Source organism: Oxyura jamaicensis, chromosome 3 (assembly GCF_011077185.1).
Source record: "Oxyura jamaicensis isolate SHBP4307 breed ruddy duck chromosome 3, BPBGC_Ojam_1.0, whole genome shotgun sequence".
In the NCBI taxonomy this organism is placed as follows: Eukaryota; Metazoa; Chordata; class Aves; order Anseriformes; family Anatidae; genus Oxyura; species Oxyura jamaicensis.
The window spans coordinates 92,293,043-92,319,330 of NC_048895.1; the positions used below are offsets into that span (position 1 = coordinate 92,293,043).

The following is a 26,288-nucleotide window of genomic DNA, read 5'->3' on the forward strand; positions in this document are numbered from 1 at the left end:
AGCGTGCAAGGCTGATGTTTTTAATTAAAATATGTAGACATCTGGAATTGGATGACATCTTTCAACTTACTGGTAGGAAGAAGCGATCAAATATTTCTAGCGTATTCCTACCACTTACTTTTACTTCACACAAATAAAAATATAAGCCCCAAAGAAGTCTCCTTGCATAGCCATATATTGAGCATGTGGCTTCCTGTAGTATCTCCACGTTTCCTAAGCAGCTGTCGAGGCAGGCCCACCTGCCTGACCTGGCTGCACAGGGCTCAGCAGAGGATGATGATGAAGAACAGGCACTTCAGCTGGCTGCTCAGAATCACAGCTTCAGGACATCAGTTAACACCTACTGCAATATAAACCTGGCTCGGCAAAGTAGAAAGAGCCTATTTACTCCTTTATAACATCAGTTTATTAACTTTTGTTAAAACTCATCTTTACTAAAACTTGGAATGCATTTAGACATTTCTTCCAGGTTTATGGGCTACTTCAGGTCTTAGCTACTTCACTCTCTAGTTACAATGGTCAAAGGTGACAACTGAACAAATAACATTAGATACAGGAGTACTACTTTTTTTTACTTTTTTTTTTTTTTTAAGATACTGTTCTTGCAGGCTACAGAAATATCCCCTGGGTTAATTTTTGTTATAGAAAAGGAATCTTGGTGCCATTATCCATGAGGAAAGTAGCGACTCGGACAGGTGTAGGAGTACTAACACAAGGGGAAAATAATTTGCTTCTTGGGAACAACCTTCATCATTGGCAACAGGCTCCAAGTGGCTTTAAGAAATTCTACGAAACTGTCATTAAGAAATGAAGCATTCATTAAAGTAATTTATATGTGCTTAAAGGCACTTTTACAAATTTTTTTTTTTTTTTTTTTTATCTTAAAGCATTACCTAGAAATACTGGACCACTACAGCTAAGGGTTGTGAGTAAAATTTTTGAACCACCACTAAATTATAATAAAGAAATAAAGGATTTCTGGAGTTCGCTACACGTTCAAAGATGAGAGCAACTACTAGCCCTTTAATAACCTGGATGTGAACCAAGAGTTCTGGCTGCCGGGTTTAGTGCAGAGGTTTGAGCGGCAATCCTTGAGAAACAGATTTAGCATATTTTAAATTCTGCACAACAGGCAATTTAATAAGTATTGAACCTAGCATGGAACAAGACAATCACATGGCAAGTACATTGCCTGCAAAAATATCGAAGGTCCGTTACCACTACCGCTATTGTTTTTTCAGTCATAAAAACTGTTTACCGGAATAAATCTTTAACAAACCCAGTTATAGCTGGCATACATCTATATGTTATCGAGAGGGATGATTTTGCCCTCTCCGAACTCTGTTGAAATCTCATAAGTGTGGCACAGGTGAAGTGCTTTAGAAAAAAATCAGTTACCTGTAGGAAGCAAGTGGCTCTTCTCTGCTCAGCAAGCTGGCTTCACGCTTGCTAGGAACCTAGGGAAGACCCTAGAGAAGAGTAAATGTCCCATCAGGTCTCCTCGATAATCAGTTTGGATATACCAGCTCCACGGCTCTGCTGCAGGTTAGATTTGGCCTTCAGTTTGGAAGCAATTAAAGCAGTCGAGAGTTCTACTATCTGCATGTCTGATGAGGACAGCAAGTTTTTTTGTTTGACTGTTTACTCCAGAATTTTATTTACATATGCTCAAAAACAATTTGGAGATCAAAAGCAAAACCCTGCATCTAGAACTGGCATCAGCATGTTGTCATGGGCTGCCTGGGTAGAAACTTCTGCAGAAAGTAGATCAAATCTTACTCCGATGCTTTTTTAATTTACATACACTCATCATTTCACCTGGGGGAGGATGTTAGATAGGAAAAGAGAGGAGTTAATTTCCTATGGTCTGTGAACAATTTTGGAGGTCTTTAAATTTTTATTGTTTGAGGGTTTTTTCTAACTGCTGCTTGGGGAACAAATGAATGAAATGGCATTCTTTAATCCACAGTCACAAAATCCTAGGGTTTCAAGGGGGGAGGTCGCCTTTTATCTCTCACAAAATTCAGTTTAAGCAATAGCATGGAAAAGCATAGAAAGTCCACAAAAATAAGTGATTTAATTTAAAAGGACATTTAAACATATTGTCCAATGAATAATACATTTGAAATGTTTACAGTACAGAAGTCTAATTTTCTTCACCTGAATGTTAAAAAGGTGAGAAATATTTTCTCAAGGATCACTTCTAAACACGAGTAGAAACAGAGAGGAGTACTGTGCCCCCTCATAGATGCTTACATTCAACAAATTAATAGGTATGTGCACTACCAACATATTCAACTGTATTACTACATTATATTATTATTAAACTCATATTACAAATTATTTGAAACAGACAAAATACAATTTCCTTTTCCTATTTGTATGTTGATTCAGGTATTAATACTTGTTCTTCTTGATATGTTACCATAACGATGAAATTTTAAGAAACAAGGTTATAGGTAAGTAAATTGAAATCAGAAGTTCCCTCAACTGTCAAAAAACGTACTTCTGTTAATACCAGATCCTGAAAAAGGTGGTTTTATAATTACCACTTGGGACATCATAATCAGTTAAAAAGAAAAATGTAATCAGCTGTAGGTAAACTGTTATACCCAGCAGCGCCTCCTGACAGAACAGAGGCAGCGTAAGCATCCCCTAACCTTCACTCGGAGACACCGTGACAAGGCTCCTCTTCCCTTCAAAACCTTACAGCAACAGCAAATACAAACGTCCCTTACCTACAGGACATGAAGGGCTCTTTAAGTATTTCTATTTACGTTCTAATGGCAGAGATCAAAGAAGAACTTAGGCCGTTCAGCAGGTTTTGTAGTATTTTTCCCCATTTCTTCAAAAACTGTAGCTGGGCAAAGCACTGAAACCCCGAAGACCCAAAGACCGAGCGGCTGCATGACCCTTTTCCTTCCTATTTAGGTTTCCTCCGTACTCTACCCAAGTGCACTAGAGCAGCTATCTCTGAACCAAGGGTGCTCTGCAGCTGCCAGGATTTGATTCTTGCTAAACATAAAAATAAAACCGAGTGCCATGGACTTAAAAGGCCAAAAGGACCAGTTGGATCGTCCCCTTTGAAGAGTACAAGACAGACCAGTGCACTTCATCCAGTAGTGCAAACATCAAGTTGACTCGCTGAAGGTTGAGCAAAGATATTTCTTCTGAACTGACCTAAATTGATTTTTTCTGGTTCACTTTTAAAGTGCTGCCATTAAGAATGGCACAGACTTGTCTTCCCTTTGTGTAACATCTCCCAAGGTACAACTCCGATGCCGAGCAGAATGTAACGCTCTCCTGAAACATAAATAAATACTAAGGTTACACTATATCTGACTGTGCTGTATTCGTGTCCTTTACATTATCCCCTTTTCATCTTAATTAAGATGTGTAACTGTGAGAAAAATCTCAAATAATTTTCTTCAGACATGATCTTCTGTGAAGCTTATTTTATTCGCGATTGCAATGGCGGGCGCCCTGTCAATCAGGAGCGCATTTTAGTAAACAAATCATAACCTTTTATTCCCTATTACCCGACGCCTGATCACCTCCCGTTTCCTCATTGGCTGAGTACTACAAGTTCACAAGCTACTCGATGCTCCTCTATACCATATATGTACCATTTTTCTTTTTTTTTTTTAACCCTTTAATTTCTCCTTCGTTATGTTATGAGAACTTGTGACCTTTGCTTTAGTGTTCTCACACTGCTCATCCTGTTTTTCTCAAGCTTCTGCCTTATTTTGGAACAGCGAGGCCTTCTACTGTCCACTTATCTACTTAGCATTTCTCCTTATTATGACTACACAACTACCTTGGAATAAAGAAAAATAATTCTCTACTGCAAAAACACAGCTTTGTTTCTCACATAATTATATGACAGAACAGCTTCAGTTTGTCCTTTTGTTTCAGCTAGGAACAGCATCTTGCAATGCTTTCATTGTGGCATCCACTTCTGCTTCAAGAGATGTTGAGAGTTCAATTTGTCTTTCAGCTGGTTGCAGCCCCATCAGCAAGTCCTGCTCTCCCTCGACAGGTGACAGAGCTATCAGCAGCACCTTCCTATCTCCAGCTATTGACCTACTTTTCAGCTACCCTAAAACCACTTCTAAAGACTTCGAGTGCTTCCTCTCTGTTATCAAGTTACAGCTTAGGTATCTATTCCTGTTCATTTCCCAGCTGTAATTCACTTGACATTATTCCAGCTTTTTTTTTTTTTTTTTTTTTTTAACCTGTTCTCCAATTGATTTACGTCCATAGATGCTTCAGGTTCCTTTTGCACCCACCACTTGTAACCTTTGTCCAATTCAAATGCCCCAGGTCCTTCAGCATTTAAGAGATTTAAACAAATCCTAGCAAATGAGTGCACTAAAGGACAAGCTACATTCCTTTTGAAGCATCCTCCTCTAAATTTAATTGTTGTACATTTAGGATGACATTTTGTAAAAAAAGTGCTCTTATCCAGAACACTTTCCAAATGCAGAGGTGTGTGTGTCTCCCCTTTTCTGAAAGTTACAAAATACAGTGAAAATTGAAAGAGCCACTTGGAAGGAGAGCTAAGACGGCTGATGCTCGTAAATAGATCCATCTGAAATACTTTAAAAATAAATTATTTTCAATTTGTAAAAGAGGAGGGTTTGTTTCTTTTGTGTTTTGGTTGGTGGTGTTTGTTGTTTTATTTTGTTTTTGACTACTGCATAATCGTATCAGTCGATGGCTTTCCAAATCCTTATCTTCTGGCTAACTGCAATTTTTAAATAGCGTTACGACAATGCAGGGTAAGTTTTTCAAATGACTGATTTGCATATTCTTACTGATTTTGCCTTTCCAGTCTCAAAGAGCTCTGTAATCAAGGAACAAGTGATTCTTATTCAAATTACAAGGCAGTAAGAGTTTAAAGCTCTAGGAGACAAATAACTCTTCAGTGTCCAGCTGCTAAGAGGGAAGATTTTCATTTGGGGTTTTTACAAAGGATCAAATTCAAAATATTCTGCTTTCAAAGTCAAGATGGTCAAATTGTTTGAAATATGAAAATAAATCACCTTCAGCTGCCTTCAAATAGAGAAAAAAACATTAATTACAAACTTTTGCTAGTTACTTGTATGCACTGCTTTGTATGCTATTATATATTTTTATTACAATCCACCTGACAAATAATAAAAGGGAAGAAAATAAAGTTCAAAGCAATTTCTAGTACCTCCAGAAAGGTGATAAACTGGTGATAATGATGTAAACCAGTGGAGGACAAAGGCTTTGTCAAATCCTGCTGTTTGCTGCAATTCAGATGAAGATTTTTCATTCAACAGAGAATTTGTGAGGTTATATTCTCCTCCCTGTAACAAGACACCTATTTTTAAATTCTATGTTTGAATTCCTAAAAGTAATGTTATGCTGCTAATGTAGAAATCAATGTAGATCGGTGAGCAAGAAGCCCACTCCCATAATAACAGATTTCAAAGCACAGGTAGAGCTCCCAGACGAAGCACTAAGAGTTTTAAACATAGAGAGTGACAAATGTCATCATTAGCAGGGTTAGGGCAGAATAGAAATGTTTCTACTCAATCATAAATTACAATTTGTGGGCCTTGGCTGGGACATGCCACCTGCACCCAGTACACCTTGACCTGCTTGATCAGCCGTTTCACCAGGAGCATAAGGAGCACAAGTCGCTTTGGAGGGCTGAAACAGTTTCAGTTCCATTAAAGGGATCCATGATGTTCATTAAGGCACTTCCAACTTAGATATTTAGCAATTCAAAGAGGATAGTTAGCACTCACAAGCATACTTAAAAACCTAGTTTCTTAACCATCTAATGCAACCAGTGGAGCCCAATGCTTCCACACAGAGATTAACGGGCAATTAACAACCACAGGTGTCTGTAACTCCCCAATGCTTGGGCCCGGAACAAAAACTGCCCTCTTCAGCACCTGGCACGCAGAGCCTTTTCTCAGGATGGATTTCACTAGCTCCTTTTTGCATGGTATGCAAAGGAGTAAGGTTTTTTGGTAGTTTCCACAAAGCAGCCACTAAAAAAAAGAGTAATTCAAGGAACAGTGAATCCTGGTTGTGAACGGTCTTCTAACAGCAAAAGATGCATTTTCTTTTTAATGCCACCTGTTGCACCAGCTCTGTGCAAGTTACATGCCCTCCAAGGAACATACTGCATATGAGAAGCAAAGAGATTGACAGTTAGTCCAAAATTAAAACAATAACCATTAGCCCAGCCACACCATTAGTAGTCTAAATCAGTCAAATATTGCAGAGGAAAAACTTCTAACATAAGACAACTACACAGGTTACATATGTATTTCTTTGTATCTCTCTCTTTTTTCAGTGGTACACGCACCTTGCCATCGCCCCTTGGGGTCCTAAGGTCAGCAGCATCCTCCTGCACGCAGCAAATGGTCAGGGTCCCAAGTTGTTCGTCAGGAATAGGAGGATGCTGATGGAGCACGTTGGGCCTTCTCCTCTTCAGCCTTCACTTGGAGTAAGATTACACATTTCCAAAAATGCTCTGTAGACGTCTTCATTGGTCTAACAATTCCACATTACATCCAAACACATTGTATATAGTGTGGTTTACTCATGTTGGATACTATTTTATTCTCTTATCTCTAAAACCTGCTTTGCACCAATTTTTAGGTTGTATTTCTTCAAGTATCAGCACTTGGCCACTGGTGAGTTGCTCCTACCCAGCAGCTAAGGTCATAGATCCCATCATTCTACAAGCAATGGCTACTTATTACTAGCCATTAGCTACAGAAACATACCCAAACTGTTACAAATGTAGGCCGCACAGCAGACAATTGTACAAAGCAAGGCTGCTATTAGGCAGTTGCTATCAGAGCTAAAACAAAGCTCCAGGTAGGCCAAGACAGGTCTAGAGAAAACAAGCCCAGGAAATCTTAGTACTGAGGGTTTGCAGAGTTTGTACAAAGCCTGCGGCCTGTCACTAACAACAACACTGTATTTATTTGCTTACAGGGCCTTACTGGTAGCTAGGTCACTCTCCAATAAAAGGAGAAAATCTTTGGCTTCTTCAGGATTAGTCAGCTGGTGGTGTCACTGTTTTGGATTACCTTCTTCATACAGTTGTCTAAACTCTACTTGGTTCTCTTTCAAGCACCAAAACGGGCTCTCAAAATTTAGTGACGAGGAACACATACGGAAGTTGATTTCCCTCAGCTCCTCATGTAGAAAACAGAGACTGGCTCACTACCTTCAGAGGGCAGTTTGAATCACAAGAACTCCTACTTAACTACCATACAAAGACAGCTAAAAAGGAAATACCACAACCATGTATTTTACAATTTATTTATTAATAAGAGTAATATAAAAGTGACCAGAAAATGGGATATAAAAATTAAACTTTTTGAACAAAATCAAAAAATGCAGGTCAGGCAAAAATCACTTAAGAATTGGGAATGAATTTTCATTTCCCATCCTTTGACACACTCTATACAACAGTAACCCAAACCAGCAATTATAAGTACTGGATACGATTACAGCCTCGGTAAGTTTCTTTTCATCAGCCCATTCAAAGCACTAAATGCCTGTGTCTTCTAGGTAGTGAAGTGCATATTCCTTAGTATAAGGACACATTCAGCTAAAGAAGAAAGACAGAAAGAAAGAAAGAAAAAAAAAACATAGCTGCTTAATCTTCAGTGAAGTATGCCTCCAGTCCCTCCAGTTCTGCATCAGCTGTTGTGTTTGAAGAGCTGGGAGTAGAAGTTGAAGTCATGCTTTCCTGACTATTGCTTTTCTGTTGAGAGTTGCCTAAATGACTTGGTTCCTTCTTCAGCTCTCTACCACCGGTTAATACCTTTTGACTCTCTGCAAAATACTGATTAGGATGATTCAAAGAAAATCCAATGTCGTCAAGCTGCACAAAATGAAAGGAAAAGTTATTGTATTTCAGGAAAAAACATTTTTCCGTATTCAAGAACAAATTAATTAGCAATTTACTAAGGTCCTATATTGTTGAAGAAACATGCATTGGTTTGTCAATACTAGTCCAAGAAATATTAGGATACCATAGATTTATTTCTTCCCTCACATCAGGAATAAAATTACTGCTTTGACATAAGCAAACAGTATTTTAGACTGTCTTTTCTGTACTAGAAACAAACACATAAAACAATATAGGTAAAATAGTATGACTTTACAGATTTAGGACAACCAAGCCGATACCTAAATCTTTATCTTCCTACGCTAAGAAATGGACTACAGTAAGTCTAGAAATGCAAGCAGCAGTCAGAGGATAAACAGAACTTGTTACAGCTGAACAATAAAAATGTAGACCTTGAGTATCGATGTGAAACTCTCAGCAGAAGCCAGTAGCTTTGCCTCTTCCCCTTTTTTCCCCCAGCAGCCACAAAAACAACATTTACAAGGCAGCAGATCAAGAATGTTCTTGTATATTGGAGCAGTTGTTGGAGAGTAGCCCACGCAGGAGCAGGGGGTCTGGGGGGAGCTGCCATCCACATGTGGGGGGCACGTGCTGGAGCAGTTTGCTCCTGGGGATGGAACCCTGGTGCCATGTGGGAGCAGTTCATGAAGAGCTGCTGCCTGTGGAAAACCCACACAGGATCAGTTCGGGAAGGACAGCATCCTGTGGGAGGGACCCCACGGGGAGCAGGGGCAGGGAGTGACCATGAAGAAGTGGTGGAGACGAAGCGTCAGGGACTGACCTCAGCCCCCATTGCCCTGTGCCACTCAGGAGAAGGAGGTAGGAGAAGGTGGATGGCGGGAAGGTGTTTTTAGTTTCTCGCTGCTCTACCTTGTTAGTTACAGGTAATAAATTACATTAATCTCCCTACACTGAGTCTGTTTTGCCTGTGATGATAATTAGTGAGTGATCTCCCTTTCCTTATCTCAATCCACAAGATTTTCATTCTATTTTCTCCCCCTGCTCTGCTGCAGAGGGGGAGTGAGAGGGTGGTGTGGTGGTGCTGAGCTACCACCACAGCAGTCACCAGTGTTAAACCACCACAGTCCTTCCAGTGACAAAGACTCAGGAATTCTGTAAAAATTCCCAAGTGTGGGATACAACAAACCAGGAAAGTCTAAAAGGCACAGTCTAGGAATCTTCTGCTGCCACTATCTTCCTCTTTTCCCAGAAAGGTGAAGTCAGTTGCAACTTAACGAGCAACTTTGCACGTGCACGCACACACACTGCATGAGGATACGTACGGTGGCTGATTTAATATGCAAAACCATCAGCTTAAATTTCAGCCACTTGTGAAAAATCATAAAGCAGAGAATCAATGTGCGTCCTAAATGGGATCCTGATTAAATGTATTACTGCAGCCTATCTTAGCACCATCAGAAAATGGCTGCACGTACAACAAAATCTAATCCAGGCATGAAAAAAAGATATTAGCAACTGTAGTAAGTGACCTTGGTTGAAAAATCCTAAAAATAAGTGGCAGGCCTAGCACACTAATTTGGAACTCAAAATAAAAGGCATATAGCAAATAAGAAGCCTAAAACCACCACTGAATTTCATTTCAACCTCATCTGGATGAGTTTCATCCAGCCAGCTTTCATCCATGTCCCAATTTCCATTATCTGGGAACTAAATTACTTCTTTACACCAAAAAGGCTTAAAAAATAAGCAATACAGTGAAAAGCTGGTTTTCTTAGGAAAAGCTCTTAATTATCTTTTTTTCCTTAAAATCTCAGTTTTCTTCAGACCAATTTAAGACTCATTTTGTAACTTTAATTCTGTTCTATGGCACTTTCCCCAGCAAATTAGAAGGAGCTGTAGAAGCAGCTCATTGTATGAGTAAAACCCGCAGCTACGTTTCCAAAGGTGACTGATGGCATTTGTCTAAAAGCTACTTACAGACTGTTAGTTAAAATTGTAGTATGATCCCATGTACCACTTCTCCTTTCCAAATCTAAATGCTGCTAAAATAAAGCTCTAGTGGATGAAGTTTAGACAATGCTATTTTAATTAAAAGGATTCTGCCCAACACCTTTTTTTTTTTTTTTTGAGTTGGAAAAAATAAAGTTTTGTTCGTAATCATCATTATCCTTTGTCATAGGGATAAATAATTCTGTTCTGTGTAATTTTCAGTAGGTTTCAGTGAATATTTCTCCAAACAAAAATATTCTGCTCTGACTGGAAGTACACAATAAATGTTGACCACAAAAATGGAGGTGAAGCATACAGAAATTTCCTTGTTTTTTTATGTTAGACTGTTCATGTTACTTCATGCAAGTTTTACAGGTAACATACACCAAAGATTACAGCAAGTTGAAAACCTCCATCATTAACTTGGCAAATTTCTGGTAACTTACAGCTACCAGAAGCAGAGAAACTAGATTTCTCTATCAGTTTATCCATTCACACCTGTAAATCCATCTAGAAGCCACTTTGCCCAAAGAAAAATGTATTTTCTGGGCAGTCAGAAATTTAAGCTCGTAGAGTCTATCGATCCAAGTGAAAAGACCTGTCACTTCAGACAGAACTCTTTATTCCATCTAGTAGCTGATGCTATCACAAGACTGTTCTTGGATTCAACACATTTTGCACATACTGACCTTCATACAAATTCCAGTTTTACAGTTCTGCTATCGCAAATGTTGTTTTGAAAGAAATTGAAACAAACGTTTTATAGCTATGGTATCTTTGTTTTTTTAACCTAGAACTTTTAAAACAAAAGCCAACATTACAGAAAAAACGTGGAGCAAACATGGTGTTACTGTGACATCAATCAACCAAATCCTTTTTTTTTTTTTTTTTTTTTTTTTTTAAGAAGTCCAACATTCTTGTGATTTGATCACTAACTAAGAAAAACAGTCTTTGACTTAACCCCCCCTCCCCCTTTTAAATAACTTATTCAGAAGTGATTCCTTGGCACCAGAAAGCTTTCTAAGTGTGCCAGATTTCATTTGCTCCTCAAAAATACACAAAGATTGCAGAACATCGGTACTCAGGAATAAAATGCTGAGAGATAAATGTTAATATATAAATAATCAGCCATACAGCAAGTAACTAGCACAGCAACACTCATGCAAATGACATTATCAGTAGTTCATTTGGAATACAGCTTAGTAACACAGACACTAGCCAGTTAGGTTTTCTTCTTCATAGCAGTCAGAGTCTTATAGATGGGTACAACTGTGATTAATTTACAATCAAATTTCAAAGCACTAATTATTTCTACAGGGAAGCTGACACAAGAACATTAATTTAACCTACTAGTAGCTCACAGTTGACTCATATCATCAATCCCTTTTACTTGACTATATGTATGTAGCCCAGATCTCAATTGTTCATTGTGGAAATATTTTTCTCTATTTTGAATTGTTATCCAATTCTATCAACTAAATTAAAATAAAATCTCTCTGCTACTGTAACCATGAAAGGCATTCCTCATTACTGTGTCTATTTACTTCAGGTTACATTTGCATTCCTTACGTTTGCAGGGTGTCTCATTTCCTCTTTACTTAAGCTGCCTTCTGTCCACTCTTCAGAACAAAATAAAAACTTAACCAATCTAAAAAGAATAATCAACATGAAATAGCTTACTATGAACTCATGTACAAATACTAGAACTTCAAACAATTATGATGCATTCTGTAAGACTTAAAATTCGAATTTGACTAAAAAGACAGAATAGTTCAGTAACTTGGCAATTTGAATACTTACTCTAGTTTCATGTATAAAAAATAACTGTTGTTTCTAATTAAAATACTATAATTTGAAAATATCTAGCCATTTGGTCATACTTCTATCGTATCTTTTCTATCATACTTCTACACAGGCCATTCAGTCATAACTCTATCAAGTCAAAATGGCTTTTCTTCTCACATGTAAAACAGCTTGTCTTGATCAAATTATACTGCTATCATTTAGAAAATAACTTTCCCAAAAAGCAGTATAATGTGGGTGATAAGGGATGTGATACACCCACTCAATGCCATGTCTCTTGGCCCAGGAGGTGACCAAATTGTTTCGAAAGTGACTCCCATTGTCAGATTCAATTCTCTCTGGTGTACCATGTTGCCACAGCACTTGTCTTTCCAGGCCCAAGATAGTGTTTCCGGCGGTGGCATGGTTTACTGGGTATGTTTCCAGCCACCCAGTTGTTGCTTCTACCATGGTTAGTATGTAACGTTTGCCTTGGCGGGTTTGTGGGAGTGGTCCAATGTAGTCAATCTGCCAGGCTTCACCATATCGAAATCCAAGCCATCTCCCCCTGTTCCAGGGAGGCTTTATCCTCATGGCTCGTTTGATTGCAGCACATCTCACACTCATGGGTAACCTGCGTGATGGCCTCCATGGTCAGGTCCACCCCTCGATCACGAGCCCATCTGTATGTGGCATCCCTCCCTAGATGCCCTGATGTTTCATGGGCCCATCGAGCTACAAACAGCTCACCCTTACGTCCCCAGTCCAGGTCCACCTGAGCTACTTCAATTTTTGAAGCTCGATCCACTTCTTTATTGTTCTGATGTTCTTCGGTGGCACGATTCTTAGGCATGTGGGCATCTACATGACGTACCTTTACAGCCAGGTTTTCTACCCGGGCTGCAATATCTTGCCACAGAGTAGCAGCCCAGATAGGTTTACCTCTGCGCTTCCAGTGCTGTAACCACCCCCAAAGAGCATTTGCCACCATCCATGAGTCAGTGTAAAGATACAGTACTGGCCATTTTTCTCTTTCAGCAATTTCTAGGGCCAGTTGTATGGCTTTCACTTCTGCATATTGACTCGACTCACCTTCCCCTTCCATGGCCTCCACAACTTGTCGGGTGGGACTCCACACAGCAGCTTTCCATTTCCGAAGGCTCCCTACCACACGGCAGGATCTGTCAGTGAATAACACATACTGCTTTCTGTCTTCAGGCAAATCGTATGGTGGTGCCTCTTCAGCACGAGTTATCTCTTCTGTCGGTATTCCAAAATCCCTGCCCTCTGGCCAGTCCATAATCTCTTCCAGGATTCCTGGGCGATTGGGTTTCCCCATTCGAGCCCGCTGTGTAACTAACGCTACCCACTTACTCCATGTAGCGTCAGTTGCATGATGTGTAGTGGGGATTTTTCCTTTGAACATCCAATGTAACACAGGTAGCCGTGGGGCCAACAGGAGTTGTGCTTCTGTACCAACAACCTCTGAAGCAGCTCGAATCCCCTCATATGCTGTTAATATTTCTTTTTCAGTTGGGGTGTAATTGGCTTCTGATCCTCGATAGCCCCGGCTCCAGAACCCCAAAGGTCGACCTCGAGTTTCTCCTGGGGTCTTCTGCCAGAGGCTCCAGGTGAGGCCATGCTCCCCAGCTGCAGTGTAAAGTATGTTTTGTACAGCTGGTCCGGTACGGACAGGCCCAAGGGCTACTGCACGAGCTATTTCTTGTTTGATTTGTTCAAAGGCCTGTTGTTGCTCGGGGCCCCACTAGTCCTGGTTGGAGTATCTGTCAATTAATTCTTCCAAATGTGAAGTAGAAGTCTCTTCGTCAGGGTCAGGAGTAATGCTAACCTTTCTACTGCCTCTGGGGGTTTGCCCAACAGAAACTGGGGCAGCAATCCTCCTAGGGGCCTCTTTTCTTGTTGCCATATCTTTCCGCAGTTCACGTACCCGAGCAGCTAGGACCGAGGTCGGTTCACCGTCCCACTTCCTCATATCTTCCCCATGGTCACGTAAATAAAACCACAAGGTACCCCGTGGTGTGCATCCTCGATTCTCTCTTGCTTGAGCCGGAGAATGCTGGCACTTAATAGCTGAAAGATTCTTCCATCTAGGTGGGGAGGAAGTTATATGTTCCTCTAACCGTTGGGACAGTCTCTCCACGGCTGAAATGCAGGCCCGTATTGGGGCAGTGAGGTTTTTTTCATATTTATGAAGCTGAATGGACACAGTGTCCACTGTTGGCCCCATCCCCTCATCCCAATTCATTGCTGCCAGTGTGCTGGCATGTGATGAGGGTGCAGCCCGTACAAACTTCCGCCACATGGATGTTGTGCATTGGACTTCGTCGGGATCTTGAGGTGTCTGAGCATTGTTTAAATCACTATAAATCATCTCCAGCACAGCTAATTCCCTCAGTTGCTGGAGACCTTTCTCCATGGTGGCCCACTTGCCTACGTGGTATACAATATCTTCCTTGTGGGGATACCTTTCTTTCACGGCTGCCAGGAGTCGCCTCCAGAGGCTGAGGACCTGTGCCTCTCTCCCAATTACTCTGTCAGTGAGCCTTTCTCTAGAGAGGGATCCCAGCTGCTTGGCTTCACTGCCTTCTAGTTGTTGGCTATTGGCCCCAGAGTCCCAGCATCAAAGCAGCCAGGTGAGGATGTGCTCACCTGGATGACGACTTGGATGACGACTGAAATCCTTTCGTATTTCTCGCAACTCACTCAAGGATAGAGATCGAGTGGTTTCTGATTCATTTATTATTTCAGTCTCTTCTCCCTGATGTTGTGATGACGCTGCTTTAGAGCTGCCTGCCTTTTCCTCCTCTCCCTCCTCCTCAGGATGAGCTTCTTCCCTTACTAAACGAGCTGACTTCCGTTTCCATTGTTTTGTCTTGACTATAGGGGCTACTGATACCATAGTCGGTTGTTCGTTTGGGGTGGTCACAGTGTGTGTTATCTCACTATCAAGTTCAGAAACTTTCCTATCCCCTTGAGGGTGCTGGGCAGCGTTAATTGACATTTGACAGGCGTAAGCCAGACCCCAGCAGAGTGCAGCAAGCTGGTGGAGTTCTCTGATATTGCCAGGGTCAGGGCATACTCTTTCAAACATTCTACCAGTTTTTGTGGATTTTTCACTTGTTCAGGGGTGAAGTTAAAAACCATTGGAGGAGAAAACCGTGACAGGTACCTGCCCATATCCCCCCACACACCCTGCCACCCACAACTACTTTGCCTCGGGGCAGGTCTTTGGATGCTATTCTTAATAAATTGTTTGATTTTGGGAAGGAAGAAAAAGAATAGAACTAGTAATAGGAGGATGACATCTGACCAAGGGTATCCAAAAAACTCAAAGGCTGCTGTGATTAGCCCACAGGGAGAGAAGAAAAAAGCACCAGCCCTGATATTATTCATAAATTGACTGCCAGGGAAGAAAAAGAAGGCAGTGTAATTCTTCATATTTCCAGAAAGATAATCTCCAGGAGACCAGAAGGATAGCAATGCAGGGCCTGAGTACCAGATAAAACTGGAGGCCAGCATGTTACCGCACAGTGTGATAAAGAAACGAAACACAGATTTCAACATGTTCTCCGATCGGATATAGAGGAAGAAAGAGAACAGAGAACGGATTACGTACAACATAGTCACACAGGAAAATATTAACAGCAAGCCAAACATTGTGACTAGCAAGTATGTTAGGTGGAATTACTTTAATCAATTCTACGGTTATCTCAACCCTCGAGCCCCACGTTGGGCGCCAAAAGGGACTGTGATGGTTTTACTCGAGTGGGCAGCCGAGCTCCACCACAATCGCTCTCTCACTCCTCCCCTCCTCAAAGAGGAAGGGGGAGAAAAGACAACACAAAGAGCTCGAGGTTTGAGATGAGAATGATTTAATTAAAGGGAAGGGGAATGGGGAGGAAAAGAAACAAAAGAAACAACAAGGCCGCGTAGAAGCACAGAGAGAAAGGAAAAAAAAGTTATTCTCTACTTCCCATCAACGAGCGATGTTCGGCCACGTCCCGGGAAGCAGGGCCTCAAAACACGTACCGGTTGTTCAGGAGAGACCCTCCCCCATGAGAGGCCCCCTTTTATTGCTGAGTGTGACATCAGGTGTTATGGAATATCCCTTTGGTTGGTTTAGGTCAGCTGCCCTGGTGATGTCCCCTCCCCATCAATTGCCCACCCCCAGCCTGCTGGCTCTTGGGGGCCTGGAAGGAGTTCTGATGTTGTGCCAGCACTATGCAGCAATAGACACAACACTGGAGTGATACCAGTGCTGTTCCAGTTATGAGTGCAGAGCACAGCACTGTGTGGGCTGCTGCAGGGAAAGGTGACTCCATCCCAGACAGACCCAACACAGCAGTATGCCCTAATATCCCGGAACTTGAAATATACGTTAAAGCCAATCATGAACCATTTGCAGTGCTTCCCTTTTCTGCACTTTCTGAAAGACTCAGCAAATTACATGTAGGTACATTTCTTTAACACATTAGTTCCTGCATGAAGACAATGAGCTGGACCGCAAACAATGATGGTCACTTTTGTTTTGTGATTGTGAGACAGTGAAAAAAAAAAAAGGTTCAGGTGAGGTGTAGCACTAAAGTTAATAGCCCAGTTTACACTGAATCTTCAGATAAGCAGCATTCAGGTATCCTGTAAACCCGGAACACTGAGGTGCAAAGCATCTCCCCCATCCTCCCCAGATAGCTGCAAACATTCCCGTTCTAGTTCAGCTGGACTAGGATAGACTCAGTGTCAAGCACTACACTACTGAAGCCAACAGCAAAGCTGCTGCCAGCATGAGAATAAAATGCAAACTTGATAAATGAGGATGGAGGAGAAATGCAGAGAGCTCTCAAGTAGATGCAGTTAGTGTGTGACTGACTCTGTGAACTTAGAAAAATGTCATCATCTTAAGCAAGTCTCTGCTTCAAAGCCATTCATGGTACATCAGTAACTCTAATCTACATAAGTGCTATAAACTCTCAAGAATTATAGGTAACATGAACTGCTTTGCTTAAAATATATCAAAATTTCCTTGATAAAATTTTGGTCAGATTACAAAATTGAAATTGAGAATTGTCCAGGTGAACCAGTAAATTATTTCTGGGTAAGTTTTACTCAAGATTGTTCACCTATTTGACGAAACAGTAACAATCAACATTATACTGCTTGATCTTTCAGGAATTTCTTCCACTGAAAAGCTTTGCTTTTCATATTCAGGAAAGCAAAAGTTATATTGCTTGATTAGCTATCATCACTTTCAGAGAGACTTTTATTTTAATCCTCCCCATGAAAATTAAATTACTAAAACATGTAGTTGTAGGACAGAAAAATTATTCTTAGCACACCATTAATGAGTTTAGCAGCTGAATTAAAAAAAAAAAAAAAAAGCCTCCTCACAAGCACGTGACATTCGAACTGCAGAAAGTGACTTTCTGTGCATTCTGCTTTTGCTGCTGGAACAAGGATGACAGGAACTAACAGCAGGAACACCAGCAGCATCTGTCCATGTTCTGCCTCTATCAGTTTTGAAGCCACTGTACTGCTTTCTGTTAAGTAAACTTCAAGAAAATAACCAGACTTCAGTAAAATTATTTAATGGACTATAGAAAAAATTACCAGGATAAAAAATTCAAAGACGTGTCGCCTCAAACCATTCAAGCCACCTTAAAAAGTAAACAATAGAAGGTGACTTGAACGTACCATATTGTTCCACATAAAATTGTTCAATTTACTTATGTGGACAGCATTCCTAATATCTCCATTTATCATGTCAGAAGATCTTCACAGGGGGATTTAGAAAGCAGTAAGTTATTCCATGTGTATTAAACATGATTTTGTAGAAATGAATAAGGGTTACTAAAGCACCCAGCTGGACAAAGAACTTGACAAAATCCTTTTCGCTAGCTTGATCACCTGGGCTGAAAATGATGGCATGAAGTCCTTGGGACAGCAGGACTTCCAGAAAGCTCATCATCTAGAGATTCTAGTTCCTTCTTCCCCAAAAACAAAACACAACAAAATCTAGAGTTCTTGTTAAAAAACAACCCATATTAAAATGAATTGCGCTTATGGCTTGAAACCCGTCCATAGAATGCACTTAGTCCCTGGAGGCTACACTTACATCTAACCTATGCAGAAATCCTCAGGAAAGTTGAATGCATGAAAAAGCACAATCATAATGCTTCCTATTGTTTCTTGGAAGATTTTGATAACCTTCAGGATGGAGCTGTTGTTAGGTAACAGTTTCATTTCTACATGAAATGAATGAAAACAGAATAAGATGAATCTCTAGCTAAAGTATGAAGCAGAAGGATGATTTTCTTAGCACAAGCAGCAAAGAGACATATTCATATTACCCGGGACTGAAAAAAATAAAGCTTTGTGGGAATTTACTATAGGACAACAGAAAGACAGCTTTACCGAAACACAACACATATTCATCACCATGTTGATCTATTCTTTGGTGAATACTGACCTTGGGTTCATAGTCATCTTGGGAAAATTATTATTTCTACTGACTTAGCCATACATAGGGTATATAGTATCTAAATTTCAAATGAGACGTGATTTTGAATTTCCTTTCAGATTATTACAGCCGTTTTATCATCTTCTTCGATGGTAAGACAAAGTGTTCCTCTCAAATTACAGCTGCCAAACTGGCAACACTGAATATGGCTTCAAAGTACACTTATGTTATATATTCACCCTAATGATTGCTGGGAATTTGAGGAAACGAGCGGTTCCATCTAAATCAAATGTGAAAACCAGTAAGAACAAAAGAAGTCAATGGCAAATGTCTCTGGGTAGGTCATCAAAATCCTCAACCAGATTTTGAACAAGACTATTCCACATTCTGATATTTGAAAGGGATGTTTCCATTTTTTCAGCTGTGGACAGAACAAATTTATAAGAAAGACTGCACTCTGTTGTTTTTTTCTTGACAAGGAACCTCGAACCAATGAGAAAACTATTTTTTGAATCAAAAATCATAAAGGAGGTCTGCTACTGCCATTCTCTATCTTACAATTCTGTGAATCTTGCTTTAATATTTGATAGAAGCTTAAGATTAAGCAAGTGGGAAAGGTCTGTGAACGTTCAGCTTGATTTAAAAAATCATCACGTGACCGAAGACATGAAAAAATATCAAACAAAAATAAACAATATTAACTCTGTAAGTGCTGGAAGATTATAGAATTTCAGTTAGATTTGTTAGATCTACTCTGTTTATTTTTTAAAGTGTACCTTAAAATACCAAAATGCATTATGGGTTAAAAATAACAGTTTGTTTAAAAACAGGATAGTGAAAAAGTTAAAGGGCTTAAAATAGGCAAAATTTTGTTGACATTGTTGACATTTTTAGGAAGAAATCATAACCTTTTACTGTATCCTGTAACATTCAGGATAATAAATAACATCGACATATAAATGTAGGAAATTACAAATGAGCACGAGAAATTACTGAAATGAAAGCTAACAAGGCAAGACAGCTGATGGATGTGAAAACTGTAAACAGCCTCTGAATTTCATGCACGATTTCCATGGCCTTCCTCAAGACAAAGGCAGTGATTATAGTATAACAAAAATTAGTAGCTACTTACATCGTGTGTCAATTCAAAGTACTTCTGGCAGGCCAACTGGTAATGCATGCCCTTCACCAAATCCAGGATCTACACAGAGAAAGAAAAAAATTTAAAGGCTTCAGATGTAGCACAGACGTACAACCAGAGAATTCTGCATCTTGTTGATGTTACCATGACAAGGTAAATATCAGTTTTCTCGGCAGACACGTATAATACCTCGCAGAATTCTGCAAGACATGACATCTTTGACTTGTGTATTCTATTAATAAGTGACAGCATTTAGACACACTACAGTTCTTTAAAAATACCCTGGCCACGTTAAAAACAAGATAAAACCCCAGGAATGTGTGTCTGGTCCCTAAAACTTAATTTTAATACCCTTAACTTCAAAAATGATTTGTATATATATTTTGGTAATACAATTGTGACAGTTATTGCCGAACTATCATATTGCAACATCTCTTCCATAATTGCAGACATAAATCTAGTAATTCAAGTGGTTGAAGCACGAAGCAATCAAGTACACTATTTGTATTTTTATTTTCCACATTACCAGTTTGTACAGATGCAGAATAAAACACTACCGTGCTCCCATCAAGAAAATTTAATGCAAACCTTTTAGACAAGTATCTGTGAGAGGGGAATGCTTCTACCTTCAATCAGATTTGTCCTTTTTGAAATGTAGTTATTTCTAGCCAAGCTCAGCAGAATACATGAGTGAATAGCCTGTTTTCAACACCTATTAGGAAAATCATGCCATCTTTTGTAAATAGAATTTGCTTCCCAATTCTACCACATGTAATCTCTTCTGTGCTGTATAAAGTTCCATTCTTATCAGCAGAACGCAATGCTGCCTGATTTTTTTATTTATTTATTTGAGTTCCAGCTCCTCTTCCCTCCTTCATATAATCAAAACGTATGCGCTCTCTGCTTATCAAACAGAGAATATTGCTGGAATTAAGAGATAACCTCACTGGAAGGAAAAACAGTTTTCAAGAAATGTTAATTTCAAGGCCCTTTCCCAGGTTTGACCTTTGTGTCAAACACAGCAATACACTGCAGCTTAAATCCCTGCTGCACTCATTATTGGATGCCGCCTTGTATTTATTGACAGATATATAAATAAATTACATTTGCTGAATGGATAAAAATGGCAACACACTGCCAAGAAAGTACTTAAGCACATTGTTTCTCTGTTATAGTTCAACTGATTACATTTCTATGCCTCTTGCCACTTCCTGTTAAATCTTCTGTAAAAGATCAAGCCCAAGGCCAGCCAGGCAATGAAGTCTGAAATTTGGCACTCTCTCTCAATACACATGCACATATACACATACATACATATATATAGACACTTTCTTTATCCCCCCCCTTTGAAAATGACTGAAAAAAATAGTCACATTAAGCAAAGGGTTGAAGAAAATTGATCTTCCTCTGCCTGTTCCTTACAATAAAATTTGTACTGTGCAAAAGAGCTCACTCTATTTTCAAGTAGATGCTAACAACATTGTATGTAGGCATGTACTTAAAAAAAAAAAAAAAAAAAAAAAAGGCTGCATTCCAAATTTTTTACTTGTATATGTATTTTAATAGGACAGAATTGTTAGAGCAGTTTTCATTATACCAAAAAGCCATTATGCCCCACTATATTTTCCTCATGATTCAGAGTCACGATCAGAAGACCTACGGGTCCGCTGGCTAGCTGAAAGAAACATTTGCACTGAGTTATTTCATAGCATTCACATTTTTCTCAAGTAAACCTTCCGGCTGGCATAAGTCAACTAATTCAATCTAGCTCATGAACCCTTAAGGTCTCCTAAGAATTATTCGTTTAACCAAGATTACACCTCAATGTCAGTAAACAGTTCAAAACCTCAGGTGGAAATGCATTTTAAGACTCAGAACCGAGTGAGCAAACAGAAGCTTTCTGAAGTATCAGCAACTTCTGAGAATAAGACCTCAAAGTTTAAAGGCATCGAGGTTCTCTTCTAATTTAAGAGAACTTTTAAGAAAAGTTGATCAGTTAAAAGGCTAGTCATACTGCAGCTTAACTTTTCAATTCCAGACCGCACAGTTACAGCTGCTTTTTGCATCGATGCTACCATTATCCAACTATCCTGAAAAGCAGAAAGGATGAGAATTATCAAAGCTGGCTTTTGATTTACTAACTCGGTGATTCACAGGATGTGAGATCAAGCTGCTGTTGTCGTCTCTGACAGTTCAGTGCAAAAATGGTAACGTCAAGTGACAGATATCAGAAGAGGGATCACTGACACAGTATGGATGACGAGAGAATAAAGCGGCACTTATAAATAAATTCCACTTTTGTAGGAGAGATTATCCAGAACAAACTATTCTGAAACCAGGCCCATTAAAGCCCTGACCCATCCTAGGGAAAATCTTGACCCATCTTCACAGTGGAGAAGAGTACTCCATTGAATCGATACTGCTGACACGTAACGTTACCAGAGTTGGCCTTGAGGAACCTAAAATACTTAAGGAACAATTTTGTAATTTTGCAGTGGCTCAGTCTTCACTGCCCACCTTCACTGCACTTTCACCAAGGAACTACTGTCCCTCTCCCTCAAGGCTTCTCAAGCCTCCCAGAGGCTGCTATTCTGTCACCACACAGATTTTTTTATTATTATTATTTTTTTTTTTGCTGCACTACAACGAAGACACATAGAGCTTAGAGAACAGCTGTTAGGAGAACTCCTACCTTCACCTCTCCGGTGAAGTTGGCAATTAGGTCTTCATAGCTCTTCTTTTCCCACCACTCACAGTGCTCCATAGATCAGCATGCCAGCCACAACAGAGCAGGGACTTCCATCCAACTTCTCAAATCAACATATACGGTTGCACCAGTAGGCATACTCACGTTGCATTACTCCTACTCCTTTCCCCTCACCATCAAATCACCACCTCGGCTTTGGCTGTTTAGCCAAATTTCAGCCAAATTTCAGCCAAATTTGACAGGTAGAGATGACAAAGCTAGACAATTCCTATGTGAGGATTAAAAACTGTGGCTGGGTAGAAAAGCCAGACAAACATTTGTGACTTATTCAGGGAAAAGCAGTTGTAATTCAGCTCCTATCCCTTCTGAGAGGCACACAGAAGGCAGCCAAAGCATAAATCTGATAATTGGCACATAACTTTACATCAGTCACATCACATGAAAACAGATTAACTTTCTTTTGTATGTGATGGGGTTGAGGAGTAAAGATTACAATAAACATACCCAAAGAAGAACAGCTTTAGTAGATCCACTGGCTGTTCTGAGACGAAATAAAGAGTTAATAATGGCAACACCAGAACCAGCTAGGAAAGAGTGCTCTGTGGGAGAGGAACGAAGAATGCTCTATTTAAGTAAAACAGAATTATCATTCATAATAAATATTATCATTCCTACTACAATTGTGTTCGTAATGAAAGCAAACTTGCAGCTGCTTTTCACTGGTGTTACCCAGAAACAGACTTCCACTCAAAACTACCTTAATTACCAGCAGCAATCTTTTGCCTCCACATATATTCAGGCATTTACACTAAATTGCTTTATTTTGCAAGTAAGGGTACATACTCAAGGACTCCTTTTGTTAGTTCTTATGTGCCTTTTCTTTCCCTGCCATCTGCAACTTGCTTTTGTGATGGTGCTTTACTGACTACTAATGAGGTTAAGATGATGTTTGGCAGCTGCATGCAGCCACCTGCTTTATGGACCTTCAGCTTTTACAGCTAAGATGCTGCATAGCTGGGTAGTCTGAGCTCTGCAATTATCCATTGTTAATTTCACTTATTCAAAGTTAGCTCATTTTATCTGAAAACGGCTGAATTACCTTATATTTTCCAAAACCGAAGTCTTTCCGCTGTAGACTCAGTTAAGCGTGACTCATTTCTAACCTTCATTTTATTTCAAAGGTGACTGAAGATAAGAGAGGGGGCAACTGCTGGAACATATCTGAACACATTTACGTTTTCTTCTGTTTCAGGTCAGTTTGTGACCACCTGAGCATAAGTCCTGCCCCAAGTCTCCACATTGCACTTTACGGAAAAATCTTTTCTCCATTTTTTAATACTTCCTTCATATTTTAAACTGATCACCAGCAATTTTTGAAGGCTTTGTTTGAATAATGTAGCACAAATTACCTCACGTTTAAGTTCTGTTTTCCCTACAGGACTCCCTCGCAGGCTGGAAGACCATTGCTACATCCTTGCCAGAGCTCCTGTTCCTCTTACACTCTTTCACTTGTCCTTGTGTAGTCAGAATACCTGATCTCACGGCACTCAGCATCGTGCATGGCAATATTCAGGGCACCTTAACAACTCAGCTTCTCCCTGCAACTTGCATCCCAACCATGAAGTAACAAAATTTAATCCAGTATGCTTTGCAAAGGTAAAAATAAGAGGCAGTCATGACCTTGATGGAGGTATTTTACGAACATCTCTTAAAAAATACCTGTAATTTCCCACCCTCTGTTTTCAAGGCTTTCCAGCCTTATGTTCTGATGTATGACAGTGGGGAACTCATTAAACACTTAAGAATAAATGAATGTCTGAATGAGAAGGAAATGTCAATATGTGACTATAGTTGCTTCAGCAACCCCTGGGCAGCTTGTTCAATGAAGACAGATACCCAACATAGAAGACAGGAAGTTCCGCACCGACATGCAAAAGAACTTGTTCACGGTGAGGGTGACGGAGCACTGGAACAGGCTGCCCAGGGAGGTTGTAGAGTCTCCTTCTCTGGAGATATTCAAGGCCCGTCTGGACGCCTACCTGGGCAGCCTGCTCTAGGGAACCTGCTCTGGCAGGGGGGTTGGACCCGATGATCTTTCGAGGTCCCTTCCAACCCCTACAGCTCTGTGATTCTGTGATTAATTTAAACCCAGTTAATCATCTTAAAAGGAAACAGCACTAATGCTGGTTGTGTATGTTTTCTTGCTTACTTTTTCAAAGTTTTACACAGCCTACTGCTGAAAGATGATGGTGTGAACATAAGGTGCCTTACCCCTTCTTGCATTTGAGTATTTCATTTCTCAGATTTCAAAAAGTTTTGAAATAGCACATTGTAAAATGTACACTTTTAAACAGAAATTTAGGGCTATATTTCTGTGACACATTTTCATTTAAGTTGACAAATCCTGTATGAGTTCACAGCCATTTATTTTAAAAGCCAGTGCTGCCTGTTTTTAGATTTGATAGATAACCCACATTCCTGTGCAGCAAGGAAATGCTCGGTCAAAGCCTGGACTGTTACCAAGTGTGAAAGCAAGCGTCTGAAATACTTCAAAATCAAAACACCTTACAAAATAAAATTTTTACTTCATGTACATTCTAAGTTTACAAAACAGCAGTTTCAAGAACAATGACCTAAGACAACTTGCTTCATATATATTGTTGTGTTTTTGTGTTTTCCTGTATTCTCATCCTGAACAGGGCATTTAAACCTTTTGTTTCTTCCGTGTGATTCCTTTTCCCTCCTTTCTATAACAATAAAAACGTCATGAGCACTTTAATACTCCATAAATTGAAGCTGCTGAAGTGTAAAGACAGATCCTAATTCTGCCCCCTCATTCCTGCCATCTCCATTTTAATGACATGCTGAAAGTGAATCTCAGTCCTCTTCCCTTTTCTCAGGTTCACCTACAGCTGGATAACTTTTTCATCTATTTTACCGTGTAGTCCTAAAGCCAGCATGAAGGAAGGAATGGACACTCAAGAAGCACAGACAGAGGGTAAAACTGCCCTCCATAGCAGCAGGACCAATTTAGGCTAATAAGCACATGGCACTGAAGTCTAAGATTTGACTAATGAATTTAAATACTTTAAATTGAACTTGCTGAAACTAATGACATTCTTCCCCAACAGTGGGAGAAAGTGTGGTTTTTACTCTAATTTTATTATTATTTGCCCTAAACAGCATGTAATTCTATTATTCTAAAAGACAAATTTGATTGTGTGCTAGCAAAGGTTGCCCAGAGAGGCTGCAGTCTCTTCCTGGAGATCTTCAGAAGCCACCTGAACGTGGACCTGGGTACCCTGCTCTGGGTGGCCCTACTGGAGCAGGGGTTGGGCCAGATGGCTCCAGAGGTCCTGCCTACCTCAACCATTCCGTGATTCAGTAATGGACACTCTCAATATCAACTGACCATAAGTTTTTACTACTTTATTCTGGTGGTTACAATATCAAATCCAAGTTTTAAAAGGTGTATTTTCTAGTCCAACCCTTACTGGTTTCCAGTATAATAAAACATCTGTGTAAAGTACTTTAAATCATGTTCTACGTAGAATAAAATCCATGCATATACTCTGACTATACTGTATTCTTAACGCCTTTTGTTATCAAACAGATTAGCTACGCTCCTCACTGTGTTTCTGCACATTTCTTGCATTCTCTTAAGTTTTCTTTTTGTAAGCTGTTTTACTCACACAAGCCAGTTCATCAGCCCATCAGTTCAACAGTTACTTTGTCAGTTACCAGTCCTTCAACCAGGTTTTTGAACAACCCACTCTTATTTAATTGCATACACCCTTTTTAACAACAATCTCACCCTCACCTGACAATAGCCATATATACCTTCTCATTTCTAACATCTGTTTCAACTTATCAGAAAAAAAAAAAAAAAAAAAAAGATTGGGAAAACTAAGTCTGAAATACTGTCAACTCAAATGTTTAGAATAGCTTTAATCCATGTCATGTTAAGGTGTCATGAAACACTTAAGACGTTAAGTTACATTATGCTGATAGGCTCCATTGATGGTGTCAGTAACACTAACACCACAACACCAGTACACATGCAGTACAGAAGTCAGAGAAGTTGATCAAAATACATTATACCTGAATGATAAGAACAGGTGAGAGTTTTAATACTGGAAAACAAGACTTACTTAGCATTGCCTAGAAAGACTTGTATTTGCATCTGTTCAGCTTATATGCCAAAGTAGTCCTGTGAAATCAATAAGCGTATTCTTGAAAACTAAAGACAAGACACACAGTTCAGCTGAGGAACCATAAGCAGAGTATTAAAATACCGGGTCTATACAGTAAATCAGAGAAA

General features: G+C 39.8%; 1 protein-coding gene across 1 annotated transcript in view; it reads right to left on the reverse strand.

Annotated features, from left to right (window-relative positions):
• Positions 1 to 7,301: 7,301 nt before the first annotated feature.
• PRIM2 (DNA primase subunit 2) overlaps positions 7,302 to 26,288 on the reverse strand; it is a 112,213-nt gene continuing 93,226 nt past the window's right edge. The window contains exons 13-14 of the mRNA XM_035322520.1: positions 19,252 to 19,320; positions 7,302 to 7,885 (exon numbers count right to left, since the gene is read on the reverse strand). Of these exons, the coding sequence (XP_035178411.1) occupies positions 7,658 to 7,885; positions 19,252 to 19,320 (297 nt within the window). The 3' untranslated portion in view covers positions 7,302 to 7,657. The remainder of the gene's footprint in view (positions 7,886 to 19,251; positions 19,321 to 26,288) is intronic.